This window comes from Leptonotus elevatus, chromosome 20 (assembly GCF_054856555.1).
Source record: "Leptonotus elevatus isolate MCC_2025b chromosome 20, RoL_Lele_1.0, whole genome shotgun sequence".
In the NCBI taxonomy this organism is placed as follows: domain Eukaryota; kingdom Metazoa; phylum Chordata; class Actinopteri; order Syngnathiformes; family Syngnathidae; genus Leptonotus; species Leptonotus elevatus.
In genome coordinates, this window is record NC_141258.1 from 16,747,354 (window position 1) to 16,762,846 (window position 15,493).

The 15,493-nt window shown below is 44.1% G+C and overlaps 1 protein-coding gene across 12 annotated transcripts in view; it reads left to right on the forward strand.

Annotated features, from left to right (window-relative positions):
* tmem94 (transmembrane protein 94) overlaps positions 1–15,493 on the forward strand; it is a 112,759-nt gene that overhangs the window by 87,712 nt on the left and 9,554 nt on the right. For all 12 annotated transcript variants that reach the window (XM_086063943.1, XM_086063944.1, XM_086063945.1 and 9 more), the window contains 5 exons: positions 998–1,187; positions 1,531–1,608; positions 1,690–1,775; positions 1,867–1,948; positions 7,006–7,169. In XM_086063943.1, the coding sequence (XP_085920069.1) occupies positions 998–1,187; positions 1,531–1,608; positions 1,690–1,775; positions 1,867–1,948; positions 7,006–7,169 (600 nt within the window). The remainder of the gene's footprint in view (positions 1–997; positions 1,188–1,530; positions 1,609–1,689; positions 1,776–1,866; positions 1,949–7,005; positions 7,170–15,493) is intronic.

The following is a 15,493-nucleotide window of genomic DNA, read 5'->3' on the forward strand; positions in this document are numbered from 1 at the left end:
ACTTATTTTGCATATGAAAAACTTCAAGGTAGACCAGAAAACAAAAATTAAATGTTTACAGACTGAAATAATGATGTTAACTCAGTTAAGTCACAAATGTACTTATTGTGAAATCTGGGCTTGTAGGCCCTATAGTGGAACACAAAGCTGATGTATTTGTAGGTAACCTTGACTTCTGTTTTATGAATGGCAAAAGGCGGATGCACACATCCAATTGAAGTGCAGTTATTTGTTTTGCCTACCACTGGCATAAATATAATAATAATAATTTTAATGATAATGTAATAATAATAGTAATTAACTGTAAATAATATACGCTTCCACTTTTAACCCCAAAACCGTGAGCACCAAACCGAATTGTGGATTTTATAAACCGTTCCACCTGTAATACTTGGGTTAGGGTTCGGGTTAACCGATTTACTGTATATGTTATCAGGATATCATTATCATCGGCCAGTCACCTCCAAAATCGGCGATTGTTGTTTACCTCAGACTTAACGTGACACCTGTATGGTTTGGACATGATGTTGTAAAGTCCGTATCCTTCCACTGCATTGACCCTTTTGCCTCGATCTGGAAGATATTGCGCACGTAGACACTCACTGACATGCTCTGATACATTCATTTCCATTGTAAGTGTCCAGAAAGATGTCTGAACTGGAAGCATCAACTGAGGCTGGCGGGCTTTTGGGGGAAAGGTCAATTGTATCATCAAGTGTATGTAAATAGATTTAGTCGTCCTTCCAGTTTCTCACAAAGCAGACATATACATAAAAATACATTGTACACAACAGTACAGCTTAAATATAAAAACATGTTAAAACCTATTGTGCAAATACTGAGAGACTTTTAAAAGCGTGTAAAAACATCCACATAAGTAATGTATAAAACCTAGATAACTGGAATATTGAGTTTAACAGAGCTTCTGTGTGACATACTGTATTAGCAGTACTGTTATCAAGTTAACTAACTACAATGTTTGCTGTCCCTCTGACAGTATTGCTTTGGATCCACTTTACCCATCCCAGTGTTCATGGGAGACGTTCAGTTACGCCACCAGGGGGGCATTCAACAGGAGCACCGAGGGTCTGTCTCCTCTGAGACTCGCAGGGCAAATCAATAGTCTTGGCTGCTCTGTGGCCTTTCACCAAGGAGAGAGTGTCAGTATGACCAAGCTCATAGAGCAGGTACGACACACACACACGCACGTTTGTCTTTGTATCATAGTCTCATTGACATAATACATTTCCTAGCCCCTTACCCTAACCTTAACCCTCACAACTGATTGCCTAACCCTTAACCCTAATCCCAATCAAAACCAATTCAAACCTAAACTCTAAAACCAAGTCTTGACTTTCAAAAAGAGGTCTGAACTTGTAGGGATCACCCAAATGTCCCCACAAGATCAAGTTGATCCCCACAATGGTTAAACCAGGAAAAACACGCCTTAAAAAACAACAACCTCTCAATCAGGTTACAAAATTTTTTACTTTTATTTTTTTAAACTTTTTGGGCTTTGGTTTGTTGCAGGCACGACACACGACATACGGCATTCGCAAGTGCTTCCTTTTTCTGCTGCAGTGCCAGCTCAGTCTAGTTATCATACAGGTCAGTGGAGAGACATGACATAATTTTGTTTTGGAAAACAATAAATATGGGTACAATTTTAATTAGCTCTTATCTCTGCAGTTTTTAGCCTGTTTAGCTCAGCTCCCTCCTCCCATGAACACCACGGACATCCTCTGGCTCTCCTGCTTCAGCTACCCACTGCTAAGGTAGAAAACTCCTTACAAGACTTCAGTGTGCCATTTTGACATGTCAATGAAAAAAATAACAACTAAATATCAGTTGATATTGTTTTGACAGCTTGTGTCTTCTGGGAAAGCCTCGAGATAGTTCAGTAATGACTGTTGCCACAGGGAAGAACCTTGATGCCATTCCAAAGAAGGTAGGGTAGTCAAAGTGTGGGGCAATTGTATCATTGTTGACATTTCTGTCTGTAACGTCGAGCTCTTTTAACCCAGTGGTTGGAATGGTTTTACAAACTATAGCTTGGTAGCTTCAAGTGTCTGCTTATAACCTAGAAAATGTCAGTGCAACACGAACAGAAAATGTACAGTACAGCTTAACCCCTAGTATCCATCCATCCATCTATCATCATCATCTGACGCTTATCTGGAGTCAGGTCGCGGGACCGCAGCTTTAACTGTGAAGCCCAGACTTCCCTCTACACAGCCACCATACCAGCTCCTCCGGCGGGATACCCAGACGAGAGGCTCCTGCCAATGGGACATTCTCGGAACACTTCGCCAGAAGGGCGCCCAGGAGGTATTCGAACCAGATGCCCGAGCCACCTCAGCTGGCTCTTCTCAATGTGGAGGAGCAGCGGCTCGACTCTGAGTCCCTCCCAGGTGACCAAGCTTCTCACCTTACCTCTAAGAGAGGAGCCAGTTGAGGTGGCACGTGCATCTGGTTTGGATGCCTCCTGGACGCTTCCATGGACAGGTGTTCCAGGCATGCACCACTGGCGGGAGGCCCCAGGGACGACCCAGGACACGTTGGGGAGACTACGTCTCTCAGCTGGCCTGGGAACACCTTGGGATCCTGCCGGAGAAGCTATATGAAGTGGCTGGGGAGAGGGAAGTCTGGGCTTCCCTGCTAAAGCTGCTGCCCCCGTGACCCGTAAGCGTCAGATGGATGGAGTTGAGCCCTCGGTCTTGGTCCTGATGCATTTATGACAATTTCAATGATTTTGTGTTTGAACTGACCCATACCCCCATATATTAATAAATTGCAGTGTTACCCACAGATTTAAAATCGACTTAGGTGGGTGGACTCCGGCGGGGAGTTAGTACGTCTCCTCTAGCCTCACGATCCACAAATGAGTGATGGCGAACTAACGTTACATGTGGTATATCCTGTCGCGACACGTTTTTTTTCTTTTTAACTATATTTTTAATACATTTTCTTGAAAACTTCTTGGGTAGTGGCCAATTTACATTTTTGCGCCTGTCTACTTGGGTTAGGGATAGGGTTAGACCTGAGTGTCCAGCTACATTCCCATTTAATATACAGCTACATACAAAATTTATATCCACAGACAAAAGAATCCTGGGTCAGATTTGACAAAAATTCGAATTATACTGTTAACACCGACATCGGGCAAACAAATCGGAATTGACCTGCATTGACCTGACCTGCGAACCTAGCCTTAGACAAATTTGGCAAATTGCAGGAAATGATCCAGCTGAGAAATTTGACAGTATTATATTTCTCGTCAGCATCTCGCTTTTCAGCATTGGTTTCCTCTTCTTTTTTTCTTTTTTTCTGCCAACAATTTTCATTTCGGTGCACTGCTTCTTAACACTTGTGGCTATGTTATTTCTTAATTTTTTATGCTCAGTAAATTTGCAGACATTAAAAATAGTTTTTATGTTGCCATTATGGAGTGTGGTGTGTAGTGTTGTGAGGGGAAAAAATGTATTTAGTGCTGGATCGGATTTCACACTGCATGAAATCAAAGTATGTGTCGCATATGGGCAAAAAAATCGGAATTGAGCTGCAGTGTGAATGTAGCCTTTGTCTCCTGGCTGGTTTGGGAGCACCTTGGGATCCCTTCGAAGGAGCTGGATATAGTGGCTGGGGAGAGGGAAGTCTGGGCTTCTTTGCTGAAGCTGCTGCCCCCGCGAGCCAACGATCGATCGATCGATCGATCGGAAAAGCAGGGTTGGGAATAACGACGTTTAAACTAATGGCGTAAGTCTGTTCTTTTTTTCATAAATAGAGTAATCTAACTAATTATTTTCCCCATATTTGAAAAACAGTTATCGTTATTGTACGTGAAATGTGTTGCGTTACAATTCATTTATTAGTTTCATGGCTCGAAATAAGTTTACAATAAGTTGTGCAGTCATGTGCGCTTTTCTGGAAAGCTTGCTCCGAGTAACCTGGCAATAGCTAGATTGATATTGTGATTCACTCAAGGGAGTTCTCCACAATATCAATCTAGGACTGCTACACGGTGATTTGCTTAGGAAAAGCGGGACATTCTGTACAATTCTTCGAGCTGATTAGACGATGCGGCAACTTGTACACGTTTGTTTTTGATCAATCATGGCAACGGATGAAAATGTCGTCTTCGTTCTTGTTGAAGGAGGGGGAAAAGCACGAACATCTTTACCAGCTAAAAATGCACGAAGCGGCTTTCACTGTTCAACATTCAACATGGAAACTGTGAGTAATTCTGCAAGAACAGAATTAATTGCAGCGTCCATTCGTCCATGTTAGGTTTGATTGTTTCCCCCGGCGGCCGCGCTTCCTGGTTTCGTCACAGCTCCAAACACAATGTCGCTCTGTGGTTGGTCCGGATCGATGGAAATCAACGAGATGATGTATTCTCGGGAGTTTGTGAACTCACAAATACCGCGAGAATGCATTTTGCAGAGCAAGGTTATGCTCCATTCATTCATGAGTCCATTCATGAAAATGTAATTTGCGCAGTTAGAAGCACTGTTGGCGCACCTCGTCACAATAAATAAAGGTGTCTTGACAGCTGGAATGCGGACCCAGCAGCAAGGGCGGGCATTAGGGGGCCAGGCTTGCCCTGGCAGTCAGCGGTGCCCACCCTGGGTTGGAAGCTGTGTTGAGAGGCCTTGCCAATCTGTAACTTCTTCCTATCTGTCATGTAAACTTGCGTTTCTTCTATTTCACGTGAAGCATGGCTTGCCAACCAACCATATACTTTCTTTCAAGTTTGGCTTTGATTGACAGCTAAAGCTAGCCAATGACAATCGGGATGGAGGGCGGTCAGATGCGCGTCCTTTGACACATATATCTACTTCCGGGTTAGCCAGCGCGCGCGCGCCCGCCGGCCGAATGACCGCCCTCATCATATATATGTAGCAAGCTGTGTCTGCCGCTGTCTTTTTGTGGATAAAAAAAAAAAAAGTGATGCAAAGCGACATATTGTAATGAGAGCCGTCAAACATCGATCCTGAGTCCTCACGTTACAATTTACAAGTGAGTGGAAAACTTTTATTTTAATCAGTCAAGCCACAAATTGTCGAACAACACACACAGTGATGCGGTTAAACAGACCCACAAACGCACGCAGGCACACAAACACAACAACAAAAACTTGTATTGCAGGATAAAATTATTTATCACATGCAGTACAGTATGAGTTCAATTCTGTTTTTTATTGCCAAGCTTGTTAATGTTGATGACTGTCACCAAGTTCTAATAAACAATGCACTTTATACATTATCCTTTTAGATTGATATTTTGCTTAGTTTTCACTGAACCCATATAATATTGCTCTTGTATCATTATCAGTCTTGCAGTAGAGGCAAGTGAAATAAAATAACACAAAGTAAAATTTATTAATATCATAAGTAGGTAGGTATACAAGTAAATAAAAGCAATAATAATACATTAATAACAAGAAATAGGGAAGTGAATACTTGTAAGTCTATAAGTATCAATAAAATAAATTGCAGCATGCAGATGCCATAAAACACTGAAACGATGCTACGTCTCATGCTGAGTCAAAGACCAAAGAATAGAGATGTCTGACAAAAACCAAGAGATATGAAATTTTGTCCATATCGTACAGCCTTAAATCCAACCAGCGAAGGAAGGCTCGCCAATCGCAGATAAAAGGGGCTGGGGCCACAGAGTCATTCCTTCGGACATAGTTGCCTATAGAAATGGCATTCAGCTTTGTTGCTAATGAACTTTTTAGTTGAATAAATGCACACAGAACTGCATCATTGTTTTTCGTTTGTCTTTTGGATTTCATGATGAACTGTCACTTTTAGGTGACAGAAAATATTTCTGAGCGCTTTTGCAGTTGTCTCAACGCCACTGTTCAACCTGAAGAACATTAGATTTAGGTTGAAGAAGTGTGCCCCCCCCCCAATGTAGGTGCCGTGGGAAGAGTGTCACAACGTGTCTTCCTTCACAATGAACTTGTTAGCATTTTAGAAAGAGTCCACGTCCCTAGCCTGAAACCTATTCAGGGTTTGACAAGACTGATGCTGGTCAAAATAATTGTATTTAATTATCTGCCGTAAATGGCCGCCATGAGGAGCAATTTGTTGACTATTTTGTTCCACCAAGAACCATTACGGGACTTTGCAACTCCACAAGCACCATGACAGCTATAGAGAAAAGATAAGTCATAGCGACACACGTGAAACACTCGATTATTTGTGTAATTAATAGCGCCAACAATTGTGTTTCTCTTAACCGTCCGTCTGTGCAAGGACTCTCCACAAATTACATATATTAGGGTGACATATGTGCCACAAATCACCATATATCCAGTATTATTATTATTATTTATTTATTAACAAAAATAACATTCTGATAAATACCCTTTATAGCCTGGACATAATTTGAATTATAAATGATAACAATAATAATGATGATAATAATACACTGCGATTGGCTGGCAACCAGTTCAGGGTGTACCCCGCCTACTGCCCGAAGACAGATGGGATAGGCTCCAACACCCCCACGACCCTTGTGAGAAACAAGCGGTTACAAAAATGGATGGATGGATAATAAAAAAAATGTTTTAATCCAAATTATTTGATATAAAACTTTTCTATAAAGTAGTGAAAATAGTGACTTTGCCTGGTAACAAGTTACTTTAATTCAATTACTCAGGTACTTTTTTGAGCAAGTAATCAGTAACTATAACTAATTACTTTTATAAGATAACATGCCCAACACTGCAGAATATAGACTCAACCCACAGGAGAAAGCAGTGCTATAATGCAACAGGAAGCAACTAATCAAAGTTTTCCTGTCAAAATACTGTATTGAGAATATATTCAGGTGCATTTCCCAAACATCTCTAAATTCTGAAGAAAAAAAAGCATTATCCCCTTTTAAAGATGTTTTGCATTGAATTTCAGCGTTAGTTTCCTGTTAAAATTCAATGTCAAGAATGCAAAAAACAAAGTTGGTCTGACATGTCATATTTTCTCTTTTTGCTAGACTCAGAACTACTTCCTTGGCTGCTTTGTTTTGAAGTTTGGCCTGACAGTGTGTGCCTATTTGTTGGCCTTTGGATTCACACTGCAAGAGGTTTGTCTCAGAAGCACAAACTTAACCATGCTTGAAAACACCACTGGAAATTGCCTGCATATACTCACAGCCAGGTAAGAGTTGTCATACAACCTTGTTATTAAGCAACTATTAATTTATCACTGTTTTTGTTCTCGGAGTGGGGAGGGGCTCTCATATTTACACAGTGCCTTAAGTGGAAAAAAAAAAGAAGTACTGTTTGCACGTAAATTAGGCGGTGGGTAACAGCATATTATTAAGTTGGCATATCATTTTTATCATTAAGCTAGTTAACTCTTTGACTGCCAGACGTTTTCAGAAAAGGGATGGTGTGGGTGCCAGCCGATTTAAACATTTTGACTGATCTTTCAAGGTCCACAGAAATTTTGTGTTTGGACGATGGAAACACATATACTACCAAATTGAACTCTCATCTTTCATCAGAAAAAAAGTTTGTTTCTACCTTATTCCGTTTTTCAGTAATCAACAATAGAAAATGGTTAGTTTCACCCAAATGCTCTGTTTTGAAACAAAATACGGAGAAATCAAGCTTTTTGTGAAACGGTATTATTTCATGCACTCTAGTGAATTTGACACCTTTTTTTTCCCATGAATGATGCCACAAACACCTGAACAGTGCTTTACTTATGTAAAACACTACCACCAACAATGAAAAAGTGTTTTTTGATAGCAAAATACGTTTATTTACATCCAACAGTGTAACAATTTGACACCACAATTTGGCAAACTATTTACAAATGTGTGCAACTGTGGTACTATTTACAATTATGTGGATGTTTCAACTACAGTTTTTCTTTTTGTGTAACACTCCCCTGCGTGCAAGGTGACGCAGCAGGATTTGCACAACAGATTAGTTTCACTGCGATTGCCCCTTCTCGTGCAGACACTACACTTTCTTGCCGGCCTTTTTTTCCGGGGAATAGCAAGTATATACTGCAGTGTGTGTTTGGCCATGTTGCCATCAAGTCTACTATCAGGATCATGATAGGGTGACGTTACGGTGGTGTTACGTCTGGCTTCCTCATGTCCTTCAGTTCCTATACCGGGTGGTAGATGTTCTGATCCATCTTAGCCACTCCATTCATGGTGGCATCGTAGTCCAGAACCAGTGTCTTCTCCGTGATCAGACTGTACCCACTCCTCCGATGAATTTGCATTGGACTCGGGGTACTCTTCATCGTCCGATTGAACGTCCGCCTGTGCAGAAGTGCTCGGTTGTGCTCCGCGTTTTCCGGTGTTAGCATCGCTAGCCGGTGAGGCTTTATGACGTGGTCATAGCCGCCGCGTCAACGCTTCTAACTTCGGCGTCAACCTCGGAGTCACCATCATCATCATCGTCGTCATCAATGTGCTCTTTAGCATTGGTCGATGCTTTTCGACTACTCTTCATCGTCCGATTGAACGTCCGCCTGTGCAGAAGTGCTCGTTTTCCGCCGTTAGCATTGCTAGCCGGTGAGGCTTTACGACGTGTCAACGCTTCCAACTTCGGCGTCAACCTCAGAGTCACCATCATCATCATCATCGTCGTCATCAATGTGCTCTTTAGCATTGGTCGATGCTTTTCATCTTTGAAAAAATTGCTCAAGCGTGAGCTGCTTGCAACCGGTCGCCATTTTCGCTTCCTCAGCCATTCTCCCCTCAACACTCTAACTCCGCCTCATGTCTTCTACTGACGCCTACCCAATCTTGTCCAAAGAGAGTCATCGCTGCCATCTAGGGGCCAAAAATAGTCATTATACTAACTAGATCTGCTTGATACTTTCAGCACAGCTGGCCAAGGCTTTCCTCCACCCGCTTCCAAAAAAAAACATAGTGAACGTCTTTTAACGTCTTTGGCAGCCCTCCGTAGGATTTTTCTAAACGTTATTTAACGTTTTTGGCAGTCAAAGAGTTAATTATTTAAATAATGGATAATAGATAATAAATAAGCACATTTTTCGAGACAGAGATGATTGTTTGGAAACACAGAACGTCCCATTTATTAACATCTGAGCAGCATTCGTGAGATGCACAAATAATAGACCGCACCTCCTGCAGTCACAATAGTAGACTAGTACAGTATAACAATAGATCAAAACTTACAGCGCTTGACGAGGCAATAATGTAAAATGGCTAAATGAAATCCATTTTTAAAAGTGCTGCCAGTAACACGGCAGTAAAGGTGCATTCGTAACAAGAAATAATACAAAAATACATTACTGTAACAAAAAGAACCAGCCGACTATAGCAGAAAAGTCAGTCCTTACCGGTAATTTTCGTGCCATCGTCCTCCTCCTGCGTACTACGTAAAACCATTGAAGTCCTCTTCCTCAGTGCCGGGTGCCGTAAAAAAAAAAAATAAATAAATAAATAAAAATAATGGAATCTCGCTAGTTTTAAACTAGACTACCGCACATTTTCGTGTCGAGTTAAAGGAGTAGGTGCTGGGGCGCCCTGGTAGTCACGTCAACTTGCTGCGGAGGCAAGTGGGAGGGGGGAGCAGGCAGCGGGTCAATTTGCGACTGCAGAGGTAGGCACGGGGGAGGGGGCAAGGAAAAGGAAAACACACATAACATTTTGTTAAGATACATGTAATATAGATTTTTACATAATTTCTCGTGTGTTATTATTAAGATTATAAAACGTAGTTGTGACAGAAGCGTCTCTCTTGGCATGTCATCATCAGTGTGACGTAGCGTCTGTGACTGTTCGCCACTCCCCGACTGGAGCGCGCTGCCGTCGAGCTGAGAGGAGCAGCCCATGCGAGCGCGCGCTGCTCGCTCTTCGTTTCAGCGGAGACGAGCTCCGTCAAAACTGTTTTCACACAGCCCACACAAATTCCTCCCGTAATTCGACACTTTCACAAACTGCTTACCTGCCGCCTGTACTAATACAAAGCACATAGCGTACTAATACAAAGGTGCGTTTTATCCATCAGATCACAAGAGGGCGCACTATAAAGGAAGCGAAAGAGCGTTAGGCAGAGCAAAACAAACCAAGTGAGCCCAAATACAGTAGGTGAGACAGAACGAGAGCGAGACAATTTGCGCCCTCATTATGAAAAAGAAAGTAGCGAGACAATTTGCGCCCTCATTATGAAAAAGAAAGTAGCGAGACAATTTGTGCCCTCATTATGGAAAAGAAAGTAGCGGGAACCCGGTGTGGTAACATTAAAACACCTGCGGCTTACAGTCGGGTGCGGTTTATATGTGTAACAAACTCGAGTATTCCCCAAATTTAGCGAGAGCGGCTTATAGACAGGTGTACTTTATAGTCCAGAATATATATATATATATATATATATATATATATATATATATATATATATATATATATATATATATATATATATATATATATATATATATATAGATAGATAGATAGATAGATAGATAGATAGATAGATAGATAGATAGATAGATAGATAGATATATATGTGTTTCTATAGTCAGGAACCAGGCTGCTGCCAGCGGGATCGAGCGGATTCACCTCCGATGGGCACCAGGGGTTGATATTCGGATTCACGGCATGCCAGTGGGTTAATTCTGTGGGTGCTGTCCCCCCTGGCGAGGAGTGGGCGGGTCTGCCCCTCTGTTGGCTGCTGGGTGGCGGCTGCGTCTTGGCCGTTCCCTGGGTCTCTTGGGGGGTGCTGCGTTGCGGGGCTTTCCCTGGTGTCGGGGGCGGCGCCGTTCCGGCGCGGTCCGTCGCTCTGGGCGACGCGGTTCGGGGCCTGTGGGCCGCCGGGGTGCCCGGTGGTTCCCTCTCCCCTCCCCCTTCCTCCCCCTTGCTGCCTCTCCCTCCTCGCATCTCCCCGCCCGTCCTCCGCCTCCCTGTCCCCTCTCCCTCGTCACCCTTCCTCCTCCTCTCCCCCTCTCCTTGCGTCCCTGCCGCTGCCCCCTGCCCTTCTTGTCGTCCCCTTCCCTCCTCCCTTCCCCCTCCCCGGTACGCCTTCCTTCCCCTCCCCTGGGCCGGGGGCTCCATCCATGGCCCGGGTCTCGGTGCTATGGGGGCCGGCGGGGGTGGCTGGGGTTTGGTGTCGTGCCCGCCCCGCTCCGGTGGGCGTCCTGACACCTCGGGCGGGACCCAGTATCCGGGGGGCGAGCCCTATCGCCCCGCCGGGCGGGTCCCATATGCCCGCCGGGGTCCTGGTGGGGTGGGTGGGGGCTTGGTGGGCCGGTGCGCCTCCTGCCCCCGCCCGGTTGGGGAGGGCCCCGCTGGTCACTCCTCTTAACTCACTACACTAGGTTTGCACAATACACTTTTATAGACATATAGGGCACATAACTCACTTTGGGGGGTGGGGTAGGGTGGAAACACCGTCTTCACCCTACAACTCCCCTCCAATTTTAATACACCACACAACTTGTGTGGGGGGGGGGGCTTGTGGAGGTGCCATCGGTTGGGGGCCGCAGTATAGAGCAGTGCTGCGGTCCCCTGTCCGTGTCGCCGCCCCCCCCCCCCCCCCCGCCCTATCTATTTTTTTAATGCACCACATACACTCAGCAACATGCTTGGGTGGCGGGTGGATCGGAGCGTGGGAATATCATTTCCATCGGCTCCGGTTCACCTGCTCCTAATTTTAATGCACCATACACACACACTTGTATATACACTGGGTGGGGTCACATTCACGGTTTAGGGGTAGAGTTCGCCAGTCCGCGAGCTGACGGACTCAGTAACAGGGGTTCATTTTCACAAAGAATGCTGGGGTGACGACCGGGGCCTTCCCCCGCTGGGCCTGGGGTTCGGGGGTGTCGGCCGCCCTCCGGTGCCCCCATCCCCCCCTTCTGCCCCCGGTGTTCCGTCCTGCCACACGGCGGGGGGTGGGGTGGGCGCGGCTGCCCTCTCCGCTCCGCTGTCCGGCCCCTCTTCGGCGCCGGAGCCTGGGTGCGGGTGGTCCCCGGGGGCTGGGTGTCGGGGGTTGGGGGGCTGCCGGTTGGTCGGGGTGGGGTCGGGAGGGGGGGCGGCTTTGTTGGGGGGGGGGCGGTGGTGGGGGTTGCGGGGTGGGGGGTGCTGGGGGTGGGGGGTGTCTGGGGGATTGGGGGCGGCTGGGGCTGGGTTGGGGTGGGTGGCGGGGGTGGATGGGGGGCGGGGGGTCGTGGGGGGGGCGGGGGTTGGGGGCCGGTAAGGTGCCTGGTGGGCCTGCAGTGCCCCGTCCCGCTGCGTTGGGCCGGGGGCGCGAGCCGTGTTGGGGCGGGGGGCGCTCCTGCTCCTGGGTTTGCTCTCCGGCCGGTGGCCCTGGCGGGGCCCGGGGGTCGTCCTTTGGCGCTGCAGCGGCCTGGGGGGCCCTGAGGTGTTGCGCTTGCTCTGTTCCGGCGGGGGTCGTCGGCTCCCCTCTTTGGTGGAGATTTTCATGCATGCCAGATCCACCACACCAGCATCTACCGAAACTCAGACACAATCTGTTTCCTCCTCAGGTTATTGAATCGGTGGAGGCTGGTGTCTGCGGATCTCACACGGCTTCGTCTGTCCTTCCTTCCTTTTCTCGGTCTCTCCTTTGGTCTCTTGAGGCCTCCCTGATTTTATGTTTTTTGGATTTGTTGGGGTCTGGATGTTTCTTGGGCTGGGGAGGAGTTCTGGTGGGGGGTGTCTGGTCGGTGCTGGATTTCGCCTTCCTTGGTTTTCTTCGGTCCCCTCGGGTCTCCTGGTGTTCGGTTTAGGTGAACGGTATGAGATTTTTTCTAATAGGTTTTCTGGTGAGCTAACAAGTACACGCACGCACGCACATACACATACTCACCCACACACACACACACACAAAAAATATATATATATATATATATATATATATATATATATATATATATATTAAAAAAAAAAAAAAGAGCAATGATGATGACATTTCCGAATGAACAATACTGAGCTCTTAAGAAGAAAAAAATAATAATAATAATAATAAAATATATCTATATATATAGATAGATAGATAGATAGATAGATATATCTATATTGGTCAATCTGAACCATTACATTTTATATGAAAAAACAGGTGTAGGTTTATCAATTCAATGCATTTTTCTTCTTTTTTTTTTATCAATTGTGTAGTCAAAACTTAATTATAAAGAGTTTTTGATCAACTCATGTAGGTGCAAAAGTAAGTGAACCCTGATCTGCATTGCTTACAAGAAGCAGTCAAAGTAGGATCTGGTAGGACAAATTGGTAACTAAACTAACCACTGAAATGGACCAATACAATTTGAGGTTTGGCAAAGAGATCATCACTGACTAAAACAGAGACAAAACCACGTCACTTTAGTCTTATACTGGTGAACCCATGACAGGTCAGTCATGCTGAGAGGAAGATAAATCTCAGGGACCTCAGGAAGTAAGTAGTGACAGCACATCTGTCTGGAGAAAGCTATAAAGTTATAAATAAAAAAATTGAGCTTCATCATTCCACTGTGAAGCAGATCATCTGCAACTAGAGAACACTGAAAATTACTACAATCCTGCCTAGAAGTGGACGACCTTCTAACATTTCAGCAAGAACCACAAGAAAAGTGATAATTCAGGTAAAAAGCTAACTCAAACATCACATCAAGGGATTTGCAGACCTCTTTTGCTGCATCTGGGACACATGTGCATGCTTCAACAATCAGAAAAAAAGTAAATTGACAAGGCTTTCAGGAAGGCTTGCTAGGTAGAAGCCTCTGCTCACAAAAAAGATCAATGCTAAAGCTTTTTGAAAGTCCCTTCTGTGCACAGATGAGTCCAAAATAAAAAATTCAACAGTCATGTTTGGTGAAAAGTCAACACTACATACCAGCAAAAGAACCTTCACCCTAAAGTGAAGCATGGGCTGGCTTTTCATCCTTAGGAACTGGACAACTACACATAATCCAGGGAATCATAAATTCAGAGGAATATTGTGAAATCCTGGAACATAACCTGAGGCAGGACCTGAAGCGGGCAGTTTATGCTAGACGCCCATCTAACTTCTCTCAACTGGCTGCATTTTGCAAGGAAGAGTATCAAAAATTCCCCAAGATGTGAAAGACTGATAAATCACTAAAGAAAGTGTTTGGATGAAGTTCTCATTGCAAAAGGAGGTGCAATGTCCGATTAAGTGAGAGGTTCTCATACATTTGCACCCATGAAATGAGTTTTTCTTAAATCAACAACTTTTGTTCAAGAATGAATGACAATATTATCATTCTTTTTGTTCAAGTCTATTATTTTCAAATTCAGCATTGTAGATTTGGGTTTGACTAAACATTTAATAAGGTTATTTTAATATTTTATACAAAAAATCTGACCATGCCTGCAGGGTTCACAAACTTTTGAGCAGCACTGTATACACACACACACACACACACGCGCGCATATATATATATATATATATATATATATATATATATAGTTTTATTTTGTATTTAATCAAAGCAGTTCTGTACCTAAGCATATCTTGTACGAATAGAAAATATTTTGACACATACTGTAATTATAGTTTTCTGTGAGAGTGTGTACGGTTTATTTTTATTGTCTTTAGAACAATGTGTAGCCATTATCATAGTGTAACACGATTGCAAATGTGTATTTTTTTATTTACTTGCAATTGACTTATATTTGTTTTGCGAATGATTACTTTTGGTTTTGTATTTATTTTTGTTTTACATGCGCATTACACAAAACACTTCAGCATGTCATGAGCGCAGAGAGAGGAGAGAGGTGTAACCAAGCGAACCTCGTTCGAGAAGAGAGTTAAATAAGAGAGACGTGCTTGAATCCTGTCCTGCCGTGTCTGGTTAATTTAGCAGGAAGACGCCAGAAAACATCAACTCGAAACTATTTGTAGCCCGCCTTTTACCCAGCCTCCGGAAACGACAACATCTTAGGGTTGCAATAGCATAGGGGTTGAGACTGGGTGAGGGGTGGGGGTCATTTAAAACACACCACTGGCGGAGCCAGAGAGGAGGACGGGGTGGCACGTGCCCCTGCTCAAATGAGATTGGACCCCGCAGGTGCCAAATGATTAACATAACACGGCACCTGCGCAGTGGCGCCGCACGTTTGCCAGTGCAACCTCCCACTACGCCTACTAATTGATATGCCACTCCTGCCCAGTAGGTGGCACTATGTACCACAATATGTTGTAATCCACCTCAATAGGAATCTGGAGAAGAATAATATCCCGAGTCCCATCAAGACACTTCAGATCAGTGAAACAAGATGATGCATTTTTGGCATTGTCATGTTGGTTTCCCAGTGAGATGTGAGTGACTGTTTTGCACCTACATGAGTTGACCAAAAACTCTTTTTAATTAAGTTTTGACTACACAATTGATAAAAAAAAGAAGAAACATGCATTGAATTGATAAACCTTCACCTGTTATTTCATATAAAATGTAATGGTTCAGATTGAACAATATATATCTATATATATATTTATATTTATTTATTTATATATATATATATATAT